Raw genomic sequence first — 24251 nt, forward strand, 5'->3', positions numbered from 1 at the left:
TTTAAGTATGTCCTGCCACTCCCTTCTGGCTTGCAGTTTCTGCTGAAAGATCAACTGTTAACTTTATGGGGATTCCCTTGTATGTTATTTGTTGCTTTTCCCTTGCTGCTTTTAATACTTTGTATTTAATTTTTGATAGTTTAATATGTGTCTTGGTGTGTTTCTCTTTGGCTTTATCCTGTATGGTACCCTCTGTGCTTCCTGGACTTGATTGATGATTTCCTTTCCCATGTTAGGGAAGTTTTCGACTATAATCTCTTCAAATATTTTCTCAGACCCTTTTTCTTTCTCTTCTTCTGGGACCCCTATAATTTGAATGTTGGTGCATTTAATGTTGTCCCAGAGGTCTCTGACTGTCCTCAAGTCTTTTCATTCTTTTTTCTTTGTTATGCTCCCTTACAGTTATTTCCACCATTTTATTTTCTAGCTCACTTGTCTGTTCTTCTGCCTCAGTTATTCTGCTATTGATTCCTTTACAGTATTTTTAATTTCAGTAATTGTGTTATTCATCACTGTTTGTTTGTTCTTTAGTTCCTCTAGATCCTTGTTAAATGTTTCTTGTATTTTCTCCATTCTGTTTCCAAGATTTTGGATCATCTTTACTATGATTACTCTGAATTCTTCTTCAGGAAGACTGCCTATTTCCTCTTCATTTGCTTGGTTTGGTGGGTTTTTACCTTGCTCCTTCATCTGTAACATACTTTTTTGTCCTTTTTTTTTCTTTGATGGGTGGTGCTGTATTCCTGTCTTACTGGTTGTTTGGCCTGAGACGTCCAGCACTGGAGTTTGCAGACAGTTGGATAGAGCTGGTTCTTGGTGCTGAGATGAGGACCTCCAGGAGGTCTTACTCTGATTGATATTCCGTGGGGGCTGAGTTTCTGTGTTAGTCCAGCGATTTGGACTTGCAGCTCCCACCACAGGAGCTTGGGCACAACCTCTGGCCTGATGACCAAGATCCCACAAGATTCGTGGCTCATAAAAAGAAAAAAAAGAAAGAAAGAAAGAAAGAAAAAGGGAGCAGTACAATATCTAAGAATAAAAAACAAAATAGGGCTTCCCTGGTGGCGTAGTAGTTGAGAGTCTGCCTGCCGATGCAGGGGACACGGGTTCATGCCCCGGTCCGGGAAGATCCCACATGCCGCGGAGCGGCTGGGCCCGTGAGCCATGGCCGCTGGGCCTGTGCATCTGGAGCCTGTGCTCCGCAACGGGAGAGGCCACAAGAGTGAGAGGCCCACGTACCGCAACAACAAAAAAAAATCAAAATAAAATTAGAAAGATAAAAAATATATCAGGAAAAATAAAAGTATAATCAAAACAACCAGTCACTGGGGGTTCATCTTGTCCCCTTAGGTGTCCGTGGTCCCCCACTGGTGCCTGGTAGGTGCCCTAGTTGTGAGGAGACATGAATTCCACATGCTCCTAGTATGCCATCTTGACCACGCCTGCCTCTGTAATACATTTCTGAAAGTAGGCTATATATATTATTTTATTCTTCCAGAGTTGCATACATGAGTTATGGTAGTCAGGTTTTGTTGGGTTTTTTTTTTTTTTTCTCCTTTTCATGTAACTTTTCTGTCTGGAAGCTTTCTTCTATCCTTGAAATTCAGGAATTTTATTCACTTATGTCTAGAGATGTATCTTTTTCATTAATTCTCTCTGGCAGTTGGTAAACTTCCTCAAATTGCAGATCAAGCCTATCTTTACTCCAGGGAAGTTTTAACTAGTACTTTCTTTAACTGTTTTAACTGTTTCTTTAACTGTTTTCATTCCTCCATCTGTTTCTTTTTTCTGGAAATCCTGTTATTTGCATGTTTTATCTGCTGTCTCCATGTTATTTCCACTGCATATGTTTTTCTTCATCATTTCCATCTTTTTTTACATTTCTGTTCTGATGAATTTCTTCAGTGTCAATACCAGCTACTAATTCAGCTCTCAACAGAAAATATCTTTACTTTCAGTTCACATACTGACTTTTTAAACTGAAATATTATGCTTTAGCAACCAGAAAGCCTTCTATGATATAACTAGATCTCTGACAGTACTCATATTTCCTTCATTGTTAAAATTGTTATCCATCTACTACAATGGTTCTAGCACACCAGAAGCTGCCTACTGTCGCTAGGCATAATTCTTGATTTTCCTCTCTTGCGTTGCTGGAGCCCCTGTTCAGGGACACTTTTATTTCTCTTTGCCTACTCTGACTCTAGGCATATTCCACTCCAAGACAAGCATTAAGCACAGAGAAGTATAGCAGCCTCTCTTCACATGGGCCTACAAAATACTAACTGACAAGATGTGAGGTTCTGGTTGAAGCAATTAGGAAAAGGTTCATTCCTACAGGTTCTCTTCAGGTACAAGTGTAGAAGCCTCAAGTGTAGGGAGAGAAATAAAAAGCCACTCCAGTTCCACAAAGGTGAGAGGTCCCATGAATCCTGACCAGCAAATATCTCTTTGAAAACCATAGTTTTAATCCTCATGTGAGCCTCTCCATGGATTCCTTAGCTCCCAGCTTACTTATCCTAGTTACTGCTTTGTTTAGGTGTGAACTGGAAAAAACGGGAGAATTTGTCAGGGATGCCATCTACCTAGCAGTTACATTTTATAGAATTCTCCACCCTAGCTTCTTAGCTTATCAGCTCCCTACTATAGAGCAATGAGTGAGAGGATTACAGGCTTCATAAATGGACAATAAAGAAACTCAGTGGCCTGTGATGATTTACCATGAAATTCATGAAAACTAAATACAAGTTTTACTTTCTCTGACAATTAATCCAAATAATATTTTCCCCCTGCCTGAGAAAAAATTAAGTTATATTTAGAAATAAAGGTTTTATAATATGAAAATATTAAGAGAAAAGTAATCTTACCTAATTTGTGATGCACCTTGTTCTCTGGTGTTGAGTTAGACCTTTTTACTCTTGAATCATCTGCAAATTGCAGAAGCAATATCATGAGCAATGGACACTAATTTCATGTTGAGTTAAAGTGGGTTATTCAGTCAACTTCAGTATATTTTAAAATAAAATTCAACCTGAAAATACATTTTTTTTCTTAGAAAATAACAGTTCTTTACTTGGATGCATACTTTTTTTTTAATAACATTTTTATTGGAGTACAATTTCTTTACAATGTTGTGTTAGTTTCTGGTATATAACGAAGTGAATCAGCGATATGCATACATATATCCCCATAACCCCTCCCACCCTCCTTATCCCACCTCTCTAAGTGGTCAAAAAGCACTGAGCTGATCTCCCTGTGCTATGCAGCTGCTTCCCACTAGCTATCTATTTTATATTTTGTAGTGTATATATGTCAGTGTTACTCTCTCACTTCGTCCCAGCTTACCCTTCTCCCTCCCCGTGTTCTCAAGTCCATTCTCTACGTCTGTGTCTTTATTCCTGTCCTGCCCCTAGGTTTATCAGAACCTTTTTTTTTTTTTTTTTAGATTCCATGTATATGTGTTAGCATACAGTATTTATTTCTCTCTTTCTGACTTACTTCACTCTGTATGACAGACTCTAGGTCCATCCACCTCACTACAAATAACTCAATTTCGTTTCTTTTTATGGCTGAGTAATATTCCATTGTATACATGTGCCACATCTTCTTTATCCATTCATCTGTCAACCTGACAATACATTTTATTACTCCCTTTGCTTTTCACTGCTGAGAAATGAAGGCTAGTGAAAAACAGTATAATATGTCTCTAGATTTTGCTACAGTGAATATATCTTAAGACGATAACAGTTACAAGTAACAAAAAACAAACAGGTTTTCTATTGGTTGTGGACTTTAAGTGAAATAAGCCACTGGGTGGATAAAAATGCAAGGTGTGATAATGAATAATTACTGTGTTAATAAAGTAATCTATGATTCTTAAAGTTGTAAATAGAGCAACCGTACCGAATTTACTTAGCAGTGTGACAATTAGGTCAAGAGGTCTCAACTTTAGTATGATAAATAGCATCTAAACATAACAACCATTACCTCTTTCCCTTCCTATGCACAAACGCTGTTCTTTTTTTTTTTTTTTTTTTTTTTTATAAATTTAGTTATTTATTTTTGGCTGTGTTGGGTCTTCGTTTGTGTGCGAGGGTCTTCTCCAGTTGTGGCAAGCGGGGACCACTCCTCATCGCGGTGCGCAGGCCTCTCACTGTCGCGGCCCCTCCCGTTAAGGAGCACAGGCTCCAGACGCGCAGGCTCAGCAGCCGTGGCCCGCAGGCCCAGCCGCTCCGCGGCATGCGGGATCCCCCCAGACCAGGGCCCGAACCCATGCCCCTGCATCGGCAGGCAGACTCTCAACCACCGCGCCACCAGGGAAGCCCCACAAACGCTGTTCTTTATCAAGAGGCAAAGTTTAATTGCCTTCTCCTTGAATCATCACTGGCCTTAGTGAGTTGCCTGACTAATGGAATGCACAGAAATGACATTCTGGGACTTTGAAAGCTAATTCCTCAGAAGACATGCAGGTGCCACCTGGATCTCTTGGAACATCAGTCTGAGGAAAGACAGCCATCATTATGAAGACTGATTACCCCAAGACTGCCATGCTGTGAGGAAACCCAAGATAACCAAGTGGAAAGGATGCTTGGCCAGCCCCCAATTATTTCAGCCACCCTGGCAGGGTACCAAATATATAAGTAAATAAGTCACCGTGGATTTCCAGTCCAGCTGATATTTCAAATGACTCCAGCCCCAGCAGCTTGCATCTAACTACAAATGCATGAGAGAGCCAAAATGAGAATTGCCCAGCTAATAAGCTAAGTCAACCCACAGAACCATAAGAGATAAATCGACTGCTGTATTAAGCCACTAAGTTTGGGATGGTAAGTTATGCAGCAATATGAAACTAGAATACTTAATATCCATGAACCATCTTATGTTTCTGATACAATATTGTGTGTAATATACATTTCCTGAAAAGCAGGTCTAAGTTTTTAGTACATTCTCAGCTAAAGAGTAGAAGGTTTCTTTTTTGGGATCATGAAAGTGTTCTAAAATTTACTGTGGTGATAATTATAAACTACTGAATTATATACTATAAATGGGTTAATTGTATGGTATGTGAAGTACATCCCAATAAAGTTATTCCAAAAAATAAATAAATAAATACAATTTCCCTTGTACTTCCCAGTATAACAAGTAGAAGGCTAGTCATTCTTGGAAATTTTCCTATAGCAGTGGGCTCTGGAGGCAACTGTTGGAGCCAAGAGAAGGAACAAAGCAAATGAATAAATATACTGAGGATAATGGGAGCCAGACTTCTCACTCTCCTTGAGAAAGGGCTTATTAAAATGGAAAAGGGAAAGTCAAACATGTTGGACTGGAGTTGGAGGTACCAATGTGAACTCATGGTTTCTAAATACAGAAACACCTCAGAGATATTGAGAGTTTGGTTCCAGACCACTGCAATAAAACAAATTTGGCAATAAAGCAAGTCACATGAATATTTTTGTTTCCCAATACATATAAAAGTTATGTTTACACTATAATGTAGTCTATTAAGTGTACAAAAGCATTATGCCTAAAAATCAATGTATCTTAAATACTTTATTGCTAAAAAATGCTACATATCATCTGTGCCTTCTGCAAGTCGTAATTTTTTTTACAATAGTAACAAAGATCACTGATCACAGATTACCATAATATAATAATGAAATATTGTGTTAATTACCAAAATGTGACACCGAGATACTAAGTGAGCAAATGTCATTGGAAAATGGTGCCAATTGATTTGTTTGATCAGGGCTGCCTGCCACAAAACTTCAATTTGTAAAAAATGCAAAATCTGTGACACAGATTAAAGCAAAGAGCAATAAAGCAAGGGATGCCTGAATAAGTACAGAAACAAGATACAGATGCTTGTGTATGTACAGCGCACATATATATGTATGTGTGTGTTTATCTATTTCCTATCTCAGTCCACTGAGAGAACCTAAAAGCAGTGATATCCCAGTAACAATGAGTACACCAAGCACCCGGATCTAAGTTTCTAAATGTCATCCCTCCACTAGGTTCCTTTGGAGAAATAACTGATTCCAGACTAGAGGCAGGGGAAGGAGCCTGGAACACCTTCTGCCAAAAAATAAGACAGTATTCAAAAAATGACAGAAACATGACAAAAGGTCTCAGGAACCAGTTGAAAGGATGTCTCCTCCTGGCCAAATTTGGCACAATTTGAGTACCAGAATAAATGATAAAGATTATAACCCACTGAATAAAACAGGAACCCAGTAGTAGTCCATAATAATATAAATAAATGAATAATGAATAAATAAATGGGGAAGGAGTAAGTAAAACTATTTCTTATAGAATGCCAACTAATTAATAGAGAAGAAATTAGGGAAATAGAAAATAGTAATTTGGCACCACCATTAGTGGATTCAGGTGGGAATATTCAAAAGATGCTAATATTGGTGCAGAGGTTTGAAAAGGGACAAGTTACTAAAATAGGATATCATTCCACAAAATACTTATCAATTACCAAAGAGAAAAACCCTGAGTGGAGAAACCTGGCAGACAATAACTTGAACAGGTGATGAAGATTAAAATCACTAGTAGAGGGGCTTCCCTGGTGACGTAGTGGTTAAGAATCCACCTGCCAATGCAGGGGACACCGGTTCGAGCCCTGGTCTGGGAAGATCCCATATGCCACGGGGCAACTAAGCCCGTGTGCCACAACTACTAAAGCCTGCACACCTAGAGCCCGTGCTCTGCAACAAGAGAAGTCACCGCAATGAGAAGCCTGCACACCACAATGAAGAGTAGCTTCCACTTGCTGCAACTAGAGAAAGCTAGCACGCAGCAACGAAGACCCAACACAGCCAAAAATAAATAAATAAAATAAATAAATTTATTTTAAAATTAAATAAATAAATAAAATCACTAGTAGAAGATGAGTCAGCACTGTGTGCCTCCTAATGTGATGCACAAAGAACACAGCATCATTTCTGTAGTATTTCTGTCAAATATGCATGGCTCACATCTGATCATGAGGAAATATTAGAGACACCCAGGTTGAAGGTCATTCTAAAGAATGAAAAGCTTGTACTCTTTGAAAAAGTGTCAAGGTCAGGAAAGTTAGAAGAAGACTAAAGAACTATTCCTTATTGAAGGAAACTGAAGGGACATGAGACCCAAACACAGTCCATGACCTTAGATTGGATCCTGAACCCGAGAGAAAAAGGAACACTGATGGAACTGCTGGTGAAATCTGCATGGAGTCAGTGAAGGAAGACTAGTGTTATACTAATGCTGATTTCCTGACGTGGATGGATGAAGAGTGAATTATGTTCTTGTCTTGCATCATGTCTGCACATACTCACACGTAATAATATGTATGCGACTTGCACTCGAACAGTCAGTCCCAAAAAAAGACTAATAAACATGTATAAACATTTATGTAGAGACGGCAGGGAGGTAAATGAAACAAATATTATAAAATGTTGGCAATTATGGAAACTGGATGAAGGGGATATGGTATTTGAGTAAATTAAAAATTATTTCCCAGAAGAGTATAAAACAAAACAAAGCAAAACACAGAGACAACTCCAGAATTTCAAAGACTAACAAAGCCTAATAAGCATGATGGAAGACACAGGTTATTTACAAAGGAAAAAAGAAGTAAGGCTGTCTTACAATATCTACTCATAAGCATTAGCTATCATGAGATAAAAGAGCAATAGCCAAATAGTTTAAAGGACAAAAAGATTGTGACTCAAAAGACTTTTACTATTTGACTAGTTGTTCATTGTGATACAAAAGAAAGTTCCTGAGTCCTTGCTAGCATATGTGAGACTTATCTACCAACTTTACAAAGAAGTAACAAAGCATATCTGTTAAACATTTATTAAAGGAAAAAAATACTGACAGAGCAAGTCAAAAATAAAAATTCAATCATGCTGTTTGAAGCCACTCTGCTTTAGTTTGGTAAAAAAAAGGTTAAGTAAAAGGAAGAAAAGAAATATAAGAAACAAAAACAAACCAAAAGAAAGCAGGGAGTCACAATGTTAATATTAGACAAAAAAAGACTACAAAGTAAAAGCATTGTAACATGATCAAGAAGGTAAATTTGACCAAAACAGGTACATTCCATATGCAAACTTACATGCTCAGTAAGAGCGCTGAAATGTACATAGTAAAGACTGCAGCAAATAGGAGAGACAGACCACTGCAAAGCAAACATTTTACTTCAACTCTGGCAGTCCTTAACAGACCTCACAAATGGTAAGGATACAAAGGATAAGAATAATATGAAACACAGAATGTCCAAATCTAAGATCCTGTTCTTTTTCCCCAAACCTGCCCTTCTTTAGTAGTCTCCAAATCAAGAAATGACAATGCCATTCTTCCAGGTGCTCATGCCAAAAACTTTAAAGTCCATTATCCTTGACACTTCACTTTCTTTTACACCTTACATCCCATCCATCAGGAAATAATGTTGACTCTACCATCAAAAACACCTAAAATCCTACTACTGCTCTCCACCTTCTGCTGCTAACCCCCTAGTCCAAGCTACCACCTCACAAAGGGATTACTAATGTCTTGCCAACTGGTCTCCCTGCTTCCAACCTTACACTTGCCCCCTTCAAACTTATCAGTCCACCCCTAATGTGTATTCTACAGCAGCCGCAATGATTCTGTTTATAGGTTAGTCATGTCTCTCCTTGCTCAAAATCCTCCAATGGCTTCCCATCTCTCTCAGTAAAGCCCGAAATCCTTATAGTAGCCTTTAACATCCTATATGATCTTTCATTCTTGTTAGCTCTGTGACATCATCTCCTACTACCCTCTCCCTCTCTTCCTCAACTCCAGCCTTCCCAGCCTCCTTGGTGTTTCTTGATCAAAACCTTTGCCCTTATCTTCCCTCTGCATGAGGCACTATTTCTCCATACAGCTGCATGATTTGATTTCTCACCTTTCTCATATCTTTGCTCAAATTATCACTTCTTCAGTAAGACCTTTTCTGCCCATCTACCTAAAAATGTAACTCGCATTTCCCACCCTAAAAATACCTGCTTTATCTTTCTACTCTCAACATCCAACAAATCACAAGTTTTGATATCTTTTTCCCTTAGAAGAATGCATAGTAAGTATTCCATAATATTCCATAAATATTTAAGAATTTCATAAATATTCAAAGTATATTAAAAATATATACCCACTTACATTAACAAAATTTTTAATCCATATCTGTACACAAAAAGTAATATTCTCTTTTTCAAGCATCCATGGAAGAATTATAAAATTCTTCCATGAATTTTATGTGTTCTAAGCATACTCTAGAACACAAAGAAAATTCAAAGAATTAATAATACAGGGCAAAGTTATCAAGAACAATGAAATGAAACTATAATTTATTAACAAAAGAACAAAACAAAACACAACTTCTTAGGATTACAGCCAACACTGCATAATGAACATATACCAGGTATTAAAACTAAGCAAAGAATGTGTATTCATCTTTGCATCAATCTATGCAATTAGAATTGATATCGCCAGTTTACAAATAAGGAAGTTGAAGCTAAGAACACTGAAATTTCTTACTCAAGATAACATAGCTAATAAGTGGTAAAGCTAGATTCAATCCCAGGTTCCTGACTCTGGAGACCAAACTCTTGACTAATGTACTCTTTTAAATAACACCTGGGTCAAAGAAAAATCACCACTATAATTCAGAGTGTACAACAATAAGAACACTCTATTGAAAAAAGAAAACCTTTAATTTTAAACTAAAACTATACTCCAGAAAATTTAGCTTATTCTTTACCAAATAAAAAGCAGAAAAATAAATATAAAAAGCATTCCACTTAGAGAAAAATAATAAAGTAAATCTAAACAAAAGGGGAAGAAACAATTTAAATGGAAAAATAATTAGTGAATTAGGAAAGAAAAAACAGTATAAGAGATTATATTTCAAGCACATTCTTCAGGGACATAAAAAATTATAAAACTCTCTATTAAGAGGCATTTTAAAAACTTCAACACTTAACTTCAGTAATCATCAATATATATCTAATCTTCCTTCATTTATACCCTTATCAGCTTTAAAATACTGCAGTATGTGTCTTAAGTGCCAATTATATTATTATGTCCTACTTCAAAGAAAGGACTGTCATTCATCTCTCTCATTATTTCTCCCTCTCTCTCTTCTCCCTCCCTCCCTCTCTCACCCAGGTATAAGGTCTTAGAAATCTCTAACCATAAAGTAAGGCTCTTAAGGGTAGGTACTCAATACATATTTGTCACAAAAATGTCACTGGTGATAATTTAAATAAAACATAGCACACCTTACTCCACATGCATAACACTATAAAAATCAAGACAGTAGAAAATAAATCATAACTTACTCGAACTTTCCTGAACTTCATTATCATCCACATCTGAATTATTCATTCCAGACGTTAAATAATTCTTGAGCCTAGAAGGTCCACTTAAGAAAAAAAGGTAAACCACAAAATTTGTGCATTTATATCTATCTAATATATCTACCTTAATGGTCATTTTTATCCTAAAACAGCCAAAGGTTTTTTCCTTATAAAATATTAAGAGTATACTTATTTGCTGCATAAAACAAAAAAATCTACAATTTAATCCCACATTTGACTTGTCAAACATGATAACACTGAATTTTATAACCTTTTAAACTAACTCATGAATCAGAGTTACAAATTTAAGTCAACTCAAATAACACTCTGATAAAAATCAAATCATAAGAAATAAAATTAGAAATAAATCAGCTTATCTTAATTTTTTTTAAACTACAGGCAAAATCAAGCAATTTAAAATATAGTTCAGAAGTTGTTCAGAGATGATTCAGTTTATCCCAGTCCTAGATCCTCTTCCTCCTATTATGAGCCCAAGACAGGCCTAATGGTCACAGGCTCCCAAAGAGTAAAGAAATCTAAGCCATCCCTTCAAAGTCTGAGAATCTGCTATAATTTACCATTCTTTCATTTTGTAAAAGGGTGTATGACTTCAGATATTAGGAGACTAGGTTAATTTGGTTTGCTCACTGAGTATGCTCTCTTTAAACTTATATCCACAAATTCTTAGATGATGCCCCTTTCAAAAGGTACAGCCTAATTCTAACTCCCCTCTTCTGAGTGTGCTATGGACTTAGTGACTTGTTTCTAGTGAACAGAATAAAGTGGAAGACTTCAAAGACTAGGTCATCAAAAGACACTATGGTCTCCATCATAGTTACACTTTCTGTTGGATCACCTGCTTTGTGGGAAGCCAGCTAGCTACCATACTGAATACCCCTATGGAGAGAGCCACATGACAAGAAACTGTGGCCTCTAGCTACCTTATAAGTGGATCCTCCAAGTTCTAGTCAAGCCTTCAAAGGACTGCAAACCAGATAGATATCTTGACTGCTATACCTTATGAGATTCCCTGAGCCAGAACTAGCCAGCTAATTCTCTCCCAGATTTCTACCCACAGAAACTGTGAAATAATGTTTGCAAGGCACTAACAAAATTATTAAGCTTTGAGAGCAATTTGTTACACAGCAATTGGTAACAAATACAGTGAGTAAATCCTATTATCCTTAGAACACATGCATACCTTCCTTCCAAAACTGAAGTCCCAGGCTCTCTAGAATCCAAGTTTGACTCTGCTCGTGTCTTGCATGTATATCCACTGATCTGAGACTTTTGATGAACATTTTGTGCAGCCATACTATCTTGATTCTTTGAGCTTCCTGTACCTCTATGAAAATGAAAAGTTTGTAATTGTTTACATTTCTTCAAAAAATATTTCTTCTAGAACATCACACAAGGTGGGTAGACAATATAACATTGGCTATATAACAAATATCAGATAACCTTGTTCAGGTCCTAAAACTTACAACTAGTCCAGGAAGGAAATTTGACTTTAGAACCTATCAAGAGTTCTAATTTGAAAAATTCTGATAAAAGAAATGGTACAGACCTGGCCTAACTAAGATAGACATGATGATAGGAGGGCACTGGGAGACATTAACTACAGGCAGCTTATGATGTATACTACACAGTTAAATCTATCACAGTTTTTGTTGAAAATCCACAAACAACTGAAATTGTTTTATGATACCTCTACTCAACCTACTAAGGAACAGCAGAGTGCTCAGAGGGACCTAAATATATGCAAACCCCAAATATATGCAAACAAGATACATTATTCCTAGACTGCATAATTCTCTCTCCACTCTCACGTCTTACAAGTCCTATGTTTTAAATTTGTTTCCTGACTCAGTCTACCAGCCTATTCTTATCATTTGTGAAAAAAAATCTTTAGTTATGTTTGCAACATAACTAAAGAGCATCCAAACTTCTGAGTATTCTTTGATAGTTTATTTCTGGAGTTTCTAGTCTCCCTCTAGGTCCTACCATCAGAGTCAAAAGAAAAAAAAAAAAAAGGATTATTAGAGAATACTATAAACAACTGTATGCCAACAAATTAGATAACCTAGATGGAATGGACAAATTCCTAGAAACACACAAATTACCAAAACTGATTCAAGAGAAAAATAAACAATTTCAAAAGACTTATAACAAGAGAATAAATCAGTAATCAAAAAACTACCCAGAAAGAAAGGCCCAGGCCCAGATGGTTTCACCACTGAATTCTACCGTCATTCAAAGACTTAATAGGAATTCTTCACAAACTCCTCCAAAAAAGAAAAGAGCACTTCCCAACTCATTTTGTGAAGTCAGTGTTACCTTGATAACAAAACTAGACAAACACATCACAAGAAAACTACAGCCAAAAAAAAAAAAAAAACCCAAAACAAAACAAAAAACCCTCAAAAAAAACTAGCAACATTTTATCAACAAAAAAAGTATCACATGATCACCTCAGTAGATGCAAAAAAAAAAAAAAAAGCATTTGACAAAATGCATCTTTTCACTACAAAAACACTCAACAAAGTAGGAATAAAAAGGAACTTCCTCAACCTGATAAAAGGGCATCTATGAAAAACCCACAGCTAATAACATACTGAATGGTGAAAGACTCCATGCTTTCCCCCTAAAATTAAGGACAAGATAAGGAAATCTGCTATTGTCACTTCTACTTAGCATAGTACTAAGGATTTCAGCCAGGACAATAGTGCAAGAAAAAGAAAGAAAAAGCATCCAGATTGGAAAGGGAGTAATAAAACTATCACTATTCACAAATGACATGATCTTGTACTTAGAAAGTCCTACAAAATCTACTAAAGAGCTCTCAGAACTAATACATGAATTCAACAAGATTGCAGGATAAAGATCAAAATACAAAGATCAATTGTATGTCTATACATTTGCAATGATCAATCCAAAAATAAAATTTAAAAAGCAATTCCATTCACAACAGCATCAAAAGGGATACTTAGGAATGAACTTAACAAAAGAAGTGTAAAACATATTCTGAAAATACCGTTGAGAGAAATTAAAGATCTAAATAATAGGACAAACACCCCTGTTCAAGGATCAATAGACACTGTTAAGATGGAAATATTCCTCAAACCAATAGATTCAACGCAATCCATTTCAGAATTCTAACTGACATCTTGGCAGAAATTGACATACTGATTCTAAAACTTATATGGAATTGCAAGGGACTTAGAATAGCCAAAATATTCCTGAAAAAGAAAAATCACACTTCCTGAATTCAAAACTTACCTCTAAGCAATGGTAATCAAGACAGTGTGGTTCTAGAACAACAACTGATATATAGACAACAATAAAATTGAGAATCCAGAAATAAGCCTATACATCTATGGTCAGCTGATTTTCAAAAATGGTGCTAAGACCATTCGACAAACAGTTATGGGAAAACTGGATAGTCACATGCAAAAGAATGAAGTTGGACTTTTCACAGCATATACAAAAATTAACTCAAAATGGATCAAAGAATTAAATTTAAGAGCTAAAACTACAAAACTCTTAGGAAAAAAACATGGTAGTAAATCTTCATGAACTTGGACTGGGCAAAGGATTCTTAGATATGACACCAAAAGTACAAGCAACAATGGACAAAACAGATCAATGGGACTTTATCAAAATTAAAAACTTTTGTGCTTCAAAGGACACCATCAAGAAAGTGAGACAATCCAAAGAATAAGAGAGATTATCAAATATCATTTATTTGATGAGACTTGTATCTAGAATATATTAAAACCTCATACAATTCAATTAAAAAAAAAGACAATTCCAAAAAAATCAGGCAAAGGATCTGAGTAAATCTTTCTCTAAAGATTGGCAAATGGCCAATAAGCACATGAAAAGATGCTCAACATCATTAGTCTTCACAGAAATGAAAATCAAAACCACAATGAGATGCCATTTCATACCAACTAGGATGGCTAGAATAAAAAAATCAGATAATAACAAATGTTGGCAAGGATGTGGAGACACTGGAAGCCTTAAACACTGCTGGTAGGAATATAAAATGGTGCAGATGCTTTGGAAAACAGTCTTGCAGCTCCTCAAAGGATTAATGTAAAGTTACCATATGACTTAGCAATTTCATTTGTACACAAATGTTTATACCAGCATTATTCATAATAGCCAAAAAGTAGAAACAACCCAAATGTCCAGCAATGGATGAATAATAAACAAAACATAATGTAACAAAATGAAATAGCACTCAATCATAAAAAGGGATGAATTACTGATACATGGTACAACATAGATAAAACTTGAAAATACACAAACTGAAAGAAGTCAATGCAAACAAACTCGTACTATATGATTTCACTCATATGAAAGTCCAGGATAGAGAAATCTGTAGACAGAAAGTAGGTTAGTGGTTCCATAGAGTTGCTGGGGAGGGGAATAGGGAGATGATAGCTAAAGGACCCTAGTGATGAAAATGTTCTAAAATTGACTATTTTGACGGTTTGCACTATCAGTGAATACAATAAAAACCAATGAATTCTACATGTCATGAGTGAACTATGTATGAGTTATACCTCAATAAAGCTGTTAAAAAATCTAATGTAGTAAACCTCTGTTCCAAATGGCTTATAGAAATAATATAAAAATTAAGTGCTTATACAAATTTAAAATGAGAGAAATTCAAAGATTTCTAGAGGGTAATTGCTTCTTATACTTTAAATGCACTAGCTCTTTAATATTTTTTTTTCTAAATGCTTTAAGAGGGGAATGAGGGTGTTAGCTTGTAGTTTAATTAATGACCATGGTTACTAGGTTATAAGAAGCAAAAAATATCACTTTAGACAAGTTAAAATTTTAATATCTGTTACTTGTATAAAGGAGAAGCTCACGTAATATTTTTTTCCATGTAATATTTCTAATCAAGAAGACTCCTTAGACAAATTAGACATATTCATATTTTAATGTAATAATGTCTCTTTTTTTTGCTTTTCCTAAATACAGAACAATAATACTGTTAACATGCTTTTTAAATCTAAATTATCTTTGAGGTTTCCATGAGAGCCACTGAGTAACCACAAAGATTTATCTTCCCACCTTATGGCAAGTAGAATACCAAAATAATTACATATTTGATCTTTTATTTATAGTAAGTAGCTTAATGACTATACAGGTTAACTAAACAAATGTCTCAAAGATCTTCCTTTCTATGAATCCAGATACGCAACAGACTTTCTTAAGCAAATACTGTAGCAACTATCAACTCTGGATATTTCTCATTAGACTAACTCCTTCTCACTGTGCATAAGATAAGATTTGTTTTAGGGGTACTAGCTCAAATTCAGAAACTTAACATAAAAACTCAATTTTTATACCTTAGTATTTCTCTCAACCCATAGCTAAGGCTTATCTGCTTTGTTTAATAAAACAGTGATTTATTATTATTAATACATTCAAGTAAAATCAGTTGGACTAATAAAAGACCTACATATCCAATGACACACTATTTATTTAACCTAAGTGTACCTTCCTCATATGTAAAAATAGAGCTAACACCTGTCCTATCGACCTCTTAAGATTCTTAATGAAAATCAAATGATATTAAGGAACAAGATAATATAAATATGGAAGTCTGATATAAGACAGAGAGGGCATTACAAATCAGTGGGGGGAAATTCACTACTCAACTGTTCAGATAGTATGCACTATAATGACATACACTAATGTATTTTAGAGCACTCTATCATTTATTTCAATACATCCCCACCACCTGCAGTTTGTCACACATAATATGTATTAAGTATTTTTTTAATGAATGAATGAGTGAATGCTCTATCAAAAAGCAAAAATGCATAAGAACAATACTTACCTCAGTAGGTTGTCAGGACTGATGAGAATTTATTGAAAGCATCTAGTGAATACTTGATACATAGTAAGCACTAAAATATGTTAACTATTATCATCTTATGGGGAAAAGAATTAAGATGTATTCCTGATTATTGTAATTACATTAACCTCATTTAAAAGAAAGCAACTCAAACGATACACTTAAAAGTGATTAAGATGATAAATTTTATGTTATACATTTTTATCACAATTTTTAAAAAGGGATTGTTAGGTGACAATAATGCTTACCTTATTAAATTTATCACTCACACCCCATGTGCTATACATTATTCCCCATTTTAATATGAGGAAACATTCAGAGTACTATTTTGCCTGAGGTGTCACCCAGCTAACGGCAGACCGTGGATTTACTAGCAGGTCTGTCAGACTGCAGACTCCTTTATGCTAACATTGCCTCTATATAAATGATTAAATAACATAGGCACATTATTAAATGCCAAACAAAAATAACTGCATTGTACACATAAGAGACATTATTACCTAGAAGGATTAAGGTTTTTCTTCTCAGCTGGGTCTGCCTCACCACTTTCCAATGACTCATTCTGGGGACAACCAGAACCTTTAGCATTTAAAACCTTCTGTGTTCTTGAGCTGCCTTCATTAGTTCTCTTCTGCCTTTTAAATGGAATAGTTTTTTTCCCAGTATTCTTAGATGATTGGTTTGTTTTTTCAGCAGGTTTTTGTTTACTGTTATGATACAATGACAATTCACTTCTTACTGAAGAATTGCTAGAAAAAGGACCTAAAGGATTAAATGATAACCTAAAGTTAGTATAATGTTTGATTATTTGGCTCACTAAAATACCAACATGATTTATATTTTACATGTAAACATATACACACCCCAATCTCATAGGCTATATTTGTTTTCTTTTTTTTTAAGATTTTTTTTTGATGTGGACCATTTTTAAAGTCTTTATTGAATTTGTTACAATATTGCTTCTGTTTTATGTTTTGGTTTTTTTGGCCCCGAGGCATGTGGGATCTTAGCTTCCTGACCAGGGATCGAACCCGCACCCCCTACACTGGAAGGCAAAGTCTCAACCACTGGACGGCCAGGGAAGTCCCTCATAGGCTATATTTGTTTTCAAGTTAAATTCATAAACTACGCAGCTCTTCAATTTATAGATACATGTACCAAACCTTTTAAATTTATCACGAGTTTCCAAAACCATCCTCTCTGGCTCTGCCCACTACTCTTCTAGTCATCCTTAAGATCCTGGTATTTCCCCAAGGTCCCAGCTTCATCTTCTCACTCTATGTACCTTCTCTGAGGGACCTATCAACCCATAACTAATTACTATCTACATGCTGATATCTATAATATTCAGCTACCACTCTCTCCCAAATCTGCCACTCTGGTTTTACTTCCTATCTTAATGAAAAGTATAACTAACTACCCAGATGCCTAAATCAGAAATCTGAGTCATCCAAGACTCCTATCCCTATCCACAAGCAATCCCTAAATCCTGTCATTATACTTCTTTTTTAATGTCTCTCAAATCCTCTTCTTTTAAGCTCTGCTACCTGTCATTAGCAGGGACTTTTATCATTCTTATCTGGATCATTAAAACAGCCTCTTAACTGATCTCCTTTCTCTAGCCTTGCCATTCTTCAATCCATCCTTCACACTGCTTCAAGAATCATCCTTGGAAAACACAAACTGAATCATTACAATCCTGGTTAAAATCTTTTCGTGATTACCTATAGCTTAAGGATCAAGTCTAAATATTTTCAATTCTAATTTATTACTACATCTAGAGCGCTTATTTCATTAATCATAACTCTCAGCACTCTCCTCCAAACAGACAAATCAAAAAAAAAAGGCAGTAGGGGCTTCCCTGGTGGCGCAGTGGTTGAGTCCGCCTGCCGATGCAGGGACACGGGTTTGTGCCCCGGTCCGGGAGGATCCCACATGCCCTGGAGCGGCTGGGCCCGTGGGCCATGGCCGTTGGGTCTGCACATCCGGAGCCTGTGCTCCGCAACGGGAGAGGCCACAACAGTGAGAGGCCCGCGTACCGCAAAAAAAAAAAAAAAAAAAAAAAAAAAAGGCAGCAGCACTGAACTATTTGCATTTCTCCAAAGTACTGATCTTAAAGAGTCCCTAGACCAGCAGATCAGCATCACTTGGGAATTTGTTTGAAATGCAAATTCTCAGGCCTTACCTCAGACCTACTAACTCAAAACTTTCAGAGTAGGGTCCTATAATTTGTGTTGTAACAACTCCTCCAGATAATTCTAATGAAACAACTTAAAAGATCAAGCTCTCAGCTCCAGATCTCTACACGTGCTACTTTTGCTTGAAACATTCCATCCTTTTTCCTCACCACACCCAATCACTTAGCTGACTCCTAATCCAATCTTCAGGAAGCCTTCTCTAATTCCCAAGGCTAAATTAGGTAGCTTTCTCTCAGTCCTTTGACAATGTTTATCATACATCTGATTGTTTACTTATCACTCTCTTCCAGCAGACTGGCAATCCTTAAGATCAAGATTGATATTTCACCTATCTTTATATTCCTCGTGCCTAATAGCAAGGGCAGGATTATGGTGAAGCAAGAGTAGCCTAGGGTAGAAAAAAAATTTTTCCCAGTTTTACTGGGAAAAAATTGACATATTAACACTGTACAAGTTTAAGGTACAGAATACAATAACTAATATATGTATATATTGCAAAATGATTATCAGAGAGTATATCTTTAAAGTTCTCATAAGGAAAAAATAAAAATTCTAACTAGGGTAGAAAATTTAAAAAGGTGTTTACTCCAAGTCACTCACACAACCCTAAGACCAAGTGTCTCCTTAAATTTCCCATTCTAGGTTGCTCATTTGCCTCATCTAGACCTGGCCCAGCCTAACACCATTCCTGCCTCACAGTGGAAACTCAATAAATGTTTCTCGACATATATGAAAAAGCAGGAGGGTCACATGTACACTACAGGCAGTAGATCAAGAGTCAAGAAATCTGGGTTCCATTATTTTCCAATTCTAGCACAAAGGTCTATAACCTTAGGTGGAATTTATGTTGCTTTTCTATGCTTCAGACTTAGTTTCTTCTTCCATCAGATGAAGGAGTTTGGTGATCTGTAAGCATTCCTCCACTTTTGTGACTCCCTACTTGATCAGCAACCCAACATGTCTCAGGACTGATATGTTTCAGGTCTTTTTTGGTAAATTTTGGAGTTCCAGCATGCTTATCCAAGCTCTGTAAGATTTTTATTAATCCATATATTTACATGTTCACTGACTATAGTAGTTTCCAGAAACGTGGGGCAAAAAGATGAGTTCTCCATAAGAGTAACAGTAGTAGTTAACATTTTAATACTAAGTATATGCCATTTAATACTTATAACAACTTAATGAGGTGGAAGTATTGGTAATCACATTTTACAGAGTGAGAAACTGAAAAAAGTAATCTCCTCAAAGAGGAGGAATCATAATTTGAACTCAGATCTAACTCAAAAATCCAAGAAAAGCTGCAACAGAATAAACATTTCTTACTGGATTACAATTCAATAATTCATAGCAACAAGACCTCACAGATACAGTGCCACATATGCACTAGTCTCTCACTTACTGACTTAAATGCCCCAGTCGACAGTATCTACATATGTAAATGTTACCTTACCATATACCAATCTTTCCATGATCATCTCCTTTAAAAAATTCTACCAAAACAATAAATGTTTCATATTATACAGAAAAGAGCTGGCATAGCAGGCTTAAGAATGCTATCCTTTGAAAGGCCTGCTTGCAAAGTTAGCCCTTAGCCCTTGGGTAGTGTATAGGCACTTGAATTTCAGGAGGGTTCCCATCATTTCATAACTGGTAAATGTGGTTTAGTGTGCCTAAACTGCTTGTGCAAAAAATATGGTTTATGACAAATACTTGCTTTTCCTTCAGGGAGCCTGGAATTTTAGGACACGCTAGGCAGAGGGTGCCTAGGTGACCATCGCCAATAAAAATCTTGGGCACTAAATCGCTAATGAGCTTCCTTGATAAACAACATTTTATGAACTTGTCAAAACTAGCTAGAGGAACTAAGTGCCTCCTGTATGAACGCACTGGTAGAAGACTCTTGGAAGCTTGCACACAATTTCCTTCAGACTTTATGTAACTTTTCTCTGCGGATTTTGCTTTGTATCCTATCACTACAAGGTAACTTCAGACATCCATTATCACCTTTCCCACTTCACTTTTACCTGATGACCCTGCTTACTATTCCACTGAGAAAACAAAAATGTTCTGAAGAGTACATCTTCACTGTGTGGCTGAACTACACTGACTCCATTTTGTCAGTTCCTTCTTAGTCCCACAGTCCCTCCCCCTTCCCCTCAGTGTGACTGAGCTTTAGCCTCCTCAAAAGGAATGTGCCCAAGCCAGATATGTTCCCTATCAACTTTTATCCTTGCCTTAATCTGATATGAAAACTGGAAGAATGCCTTTACTGACTCAGATGGTTAAATGAGACCCTCAGAGGGGAGGAAAAGCCCTGGTTCCTATCTGTGCAGATGTGCTTCTCACTAGTAGTCAGAATCTATTTTTAGCTCTGGCCCCTTTAAAACCCCCTGTACCCCTTTTGGCTGTGCGGAGTGCAGCTGCAAATGCCTCTGGATCATCGACCACCTGATCCTTCCTTTACAACCAAAATAAACTTCATAATTGTACTTTATGGAGTTACCTGGTTTTTCAGTCTCAAAGTTCCTTCTCAGTTCGGAGGATATTATTCAATGTCTCCACTGCCCAACATTTACCTTTGCACCATCAACTCTACCAACCTATTTCTAAGTGTCGCCATATACCCTGCCTTTCCTCTTTTATATGATATACTGTCCTTGCTCCTATCTAGAGCTAACCCTTTTACTATGGACTGGACCACACCCTACTCCTTGCCTACACAAGGACTGTGATCCTGTATTTATCCTCTACCTTTCTACAAGGTCGTTTTAATGAGCAGGTAAGCTGATGTAGTATCTTGCATATTAAAAGAGAGAGAGACACCTTCCCTTGACCCCACATCTGCTATGTCCCTTTATCTTACTGTCTTTCCTACCTCACTTCCTACACTCCCTTGAACCCCCCCCTCCAATCAGGCTTTTGGTCTCATCATTCTACAGAAAACAATTTCTATCAAGGTGACCAACAACCTCCATGTTGCCAAAACCATACTGTCAATTCTTAGCTCTCATCTAATTCAGGCCATGAGCACTATTTAAAATAGTTCATCACCCAATACTTAAAATGTTTTCATTACTTCACTTCCATAACCCTAATTTCTCCTCATTTTTCTTTAATCTCACTAACTGCTCCCTTTCAGTCCTTTTGATGGATCTTCCTTTCTCTTCCCTACTCCTAACATTGGAGTCTCCCAGGACTCAATTATTAGCTTTCTTTCTTCTCCAAGTATAGTCTATTACTAGATGATTTCAAGTAGTCCTGAAGTTTTAACGATCACCTCTATATTGATAACTCCCTAATTATATGTCCTCCCAGATCTTCCCCCCAACTTTAGATTCATTTTATCAAGCTATCTCCTCAATATATCTACTTCAATATCTAATTAACATATTCAACCTAAAATCTTGATATCCTTCCCAAATCTGCTTCTCTCATATCTTTCCTCATCTCAGTAAACCATTCCCCACCTCAGCAAACAGTAGATCCATTCTTCTGCTTGTCCAGGCAGAAAAATCTGAATCATCCTTGAAGCCAGCTCTCACTCCAATTCATCAGTACTTTGTGACTTACCTTCAAAAATATCCTGAATCCAACCATTTCCATTCTTTTCCCTCCAACCACCTCCTAACTACTCTCCATGCTTCCATTTTTGCCCAGTCCTAGTTCCCTCCCTACACTGCAGTAAAAATAATCCTTTTAAAAGATAAGTCAATCAGGTCACTTTATTGCTTAAAATTGTCCAGTAGCTTCCCAATACACTTTGACTAAACTCATTATCACAGCCTGCTTCTCTGACTTCATCTGCCCTGGCTTACTCTCTTCTTCAGCCATACTGACTTTTTGACATTCCTCAAGCTTTTCCAGCAAGGCCCATCAGTACTTTTATTATACTAATACTGTTCCCTTGGTCTGGAATGCTCCACACCAAATCATTTACATGGCTCCCTCCTTCACTTTATTCATATATGTGCTCTGAAAGATCCTAATCAACTCTTACTGCTACCTTTTACAAAAACAATATTCTGCTCCATTCTCCTATCTACTCCCAGCTCTGCCATTTACTTCCCAACTCTAATCTTTATGTGCCTTGTTTTTCTCAATTACCCATCACTGAATGAATTATGCATCTATATTGTTGATCTTCCTCCAGTAGAATGTAAGTCCTATAAGAGCAGCAATTTTTCATTTTTGGTTTTATTCTTCCACAGCTGTATCCCTATATCTAGAATACTGTATATGATAAAGCCTCATAAATATCCTTATAATTAATTGATTTAATATTTCTATTGATGATCCAATTTACATTTTTCCTCAAGAGATTCTTCTCAAGAGAATGGGAGTATAAATCAAACATAGAGGCTCTTATAGAATGAACATAACTTAAATAAAAATACTTACTCTGCTCTGATTTTACCACCCACCAATTAGATGGATGTCTGGAAATTCTTTGACTTCTTGTGACAGTTGAAGTCAATTCTTCAGGTACAATTTTGTTCTTCTTGGACCCATCTGAAAAACCCTTCTTTTTGCATTCCTTATCTTTTTTCTGATTCTCTGCATGAGGAACATTGGTGCTACCTTTCTTGCTTCCTAAAATAAAGAATAAAAACAATTCAAAATCTACTGCACCAAAGAATATTCAGAAAACCAGAGCAGATTATAAAAAAAAAACTCTCAATTATAGGAACTTCTTAAATTTATTCTGTGGGCTTCTTTTCATCTCTATTTTTTAAAAGTCACATGTTCTCAATAAAATCTACAACTTTCTGTCAGTTAAATGCAAACTTTTCACATTGCTTGATAACTAACATATACTCCTGAATCAAAAAAAAAAGTATACTCTGAAAAGGAAAAATGAAATATATGACTCCTTCCACTACTAAAGTCCCATGTAAAAAAAAGGTTAACTACTGCTTTTCTTTTTTAAAATAATTCATGATTTTTGTCAATCTAATTTATGGAAGAGAATATTTTAAGGAAGTTTTCAATAAAGAGATCTTTCCTATATGAAGGAAAAAAGATTGTTTCTTTAAACAGAATTTAAAGAGGAAAAAGACTTTTTAAAACAATGAATATGGCAAGCAACAAAAAGCTAATGAAAAGGTTTGGCATCAACAGTAACTTCATTTTACTACAAAAGCAGGTAGATAAGAAAAGATCTAAGAAAAGGGACAGATAAATTCTAGTTTTGTTTTTGAGACTGACAACCAGGAAGAAGGGGAAATCAGAGAAATAGAAGCTATTTTAATATAAATATTGCATCTAAAAGATGTACAACCACCAAAATGAGTTTAAAAATGGAAATTTTCAGAAGATTTAAAACATTAGATGTTAGTAGATGTAATGAAAAATTTTCTTGACCAATGAGTAAATCAAGAAACCAGCATTTTTAAGTTTCTGACACAAAGATTTCTCTGAGATCCAAAGAAGGAGTTAAAATCATAGCAAGCAGGAAACTCATAGAGCAAGTGAACTGCATAAAAGTAGATAAGATCAGGGGCAGTGGCCAAGATGGTGGAGTAGAAAGACCCTGAGCTCACCTCCTCCCACAGGCACACTAAAATTACAACTATTTACAGAGTAACTATTGATGTGAACAATGTGAAGCCTAGCAGAAAAGACCTTCCACAACAAAAGATATAAAGAAGGAACCACAATAAGACAGGTAGAGATAAGGCAGAGTCAAGACCCACGGTGGGCAACCTACAAACAGGAGGATAATTACAATTGCATGGTTCTTTCCAGGCAGCCACAGGTCTGAGCCCCACACTGGGCTCCCCTGACTAGGGTTCCTGTACCAGAAAG

General features: G+C 36.2%; 1 protein-coding gene across 2 annotated transcripts in view; it reads right to left on the reverse strand.

The window, feature by feature from the left end:
* CENPC (centromere protein C) overlaps window positions 1-24251 on the reverse strand; it is a 91957-nt gene that overhangs the window by 17018 nt on the left and 50688 nt on the right. Inside the window, exons 9-14 of one of the 2 annotated variants that reach the window (XM_082629490.1) lie at window positions 22845-23036; window positions 16749-17010; window positions 11569-11712; window positions 10350-10432; window positions 4654-4713; window positions 2868-2927 (exon numbers count right to left, since the gene is read on the reverse strand). In XM_082629490.1, coding sequence (XP_082485616.1) covers window positions 2868-2927; window positions 4654-4713; window positions 10350-10432; window positions 11569-11712; window positions 16749-17010; window positions 22845-23036 — 801 coding nt within the window. The remainder of the gene's footprint in view (window positions 1-2867; window positions 2928-4653; window positions 4714-10349; window positions 10433-11568; window positions 11713-16748; window positions 17011-22844; window positions 23037-24251) is intronic. The other variant, XM_082629491.1, reaches the window with a different exon arrangement.

This window comes from Mesoplodon mirus, assembly GCF_964341445.2.
Source record: "Mesoplodon mirus genome assembly, chromosome: 2".
Taxonomy (NCBI): Eukaryota; Metazoa; Chordata; class Mammalia; order Artiodactyla; family Ziphiidae; genus Mesoplodon; species Mesoplodon mirus.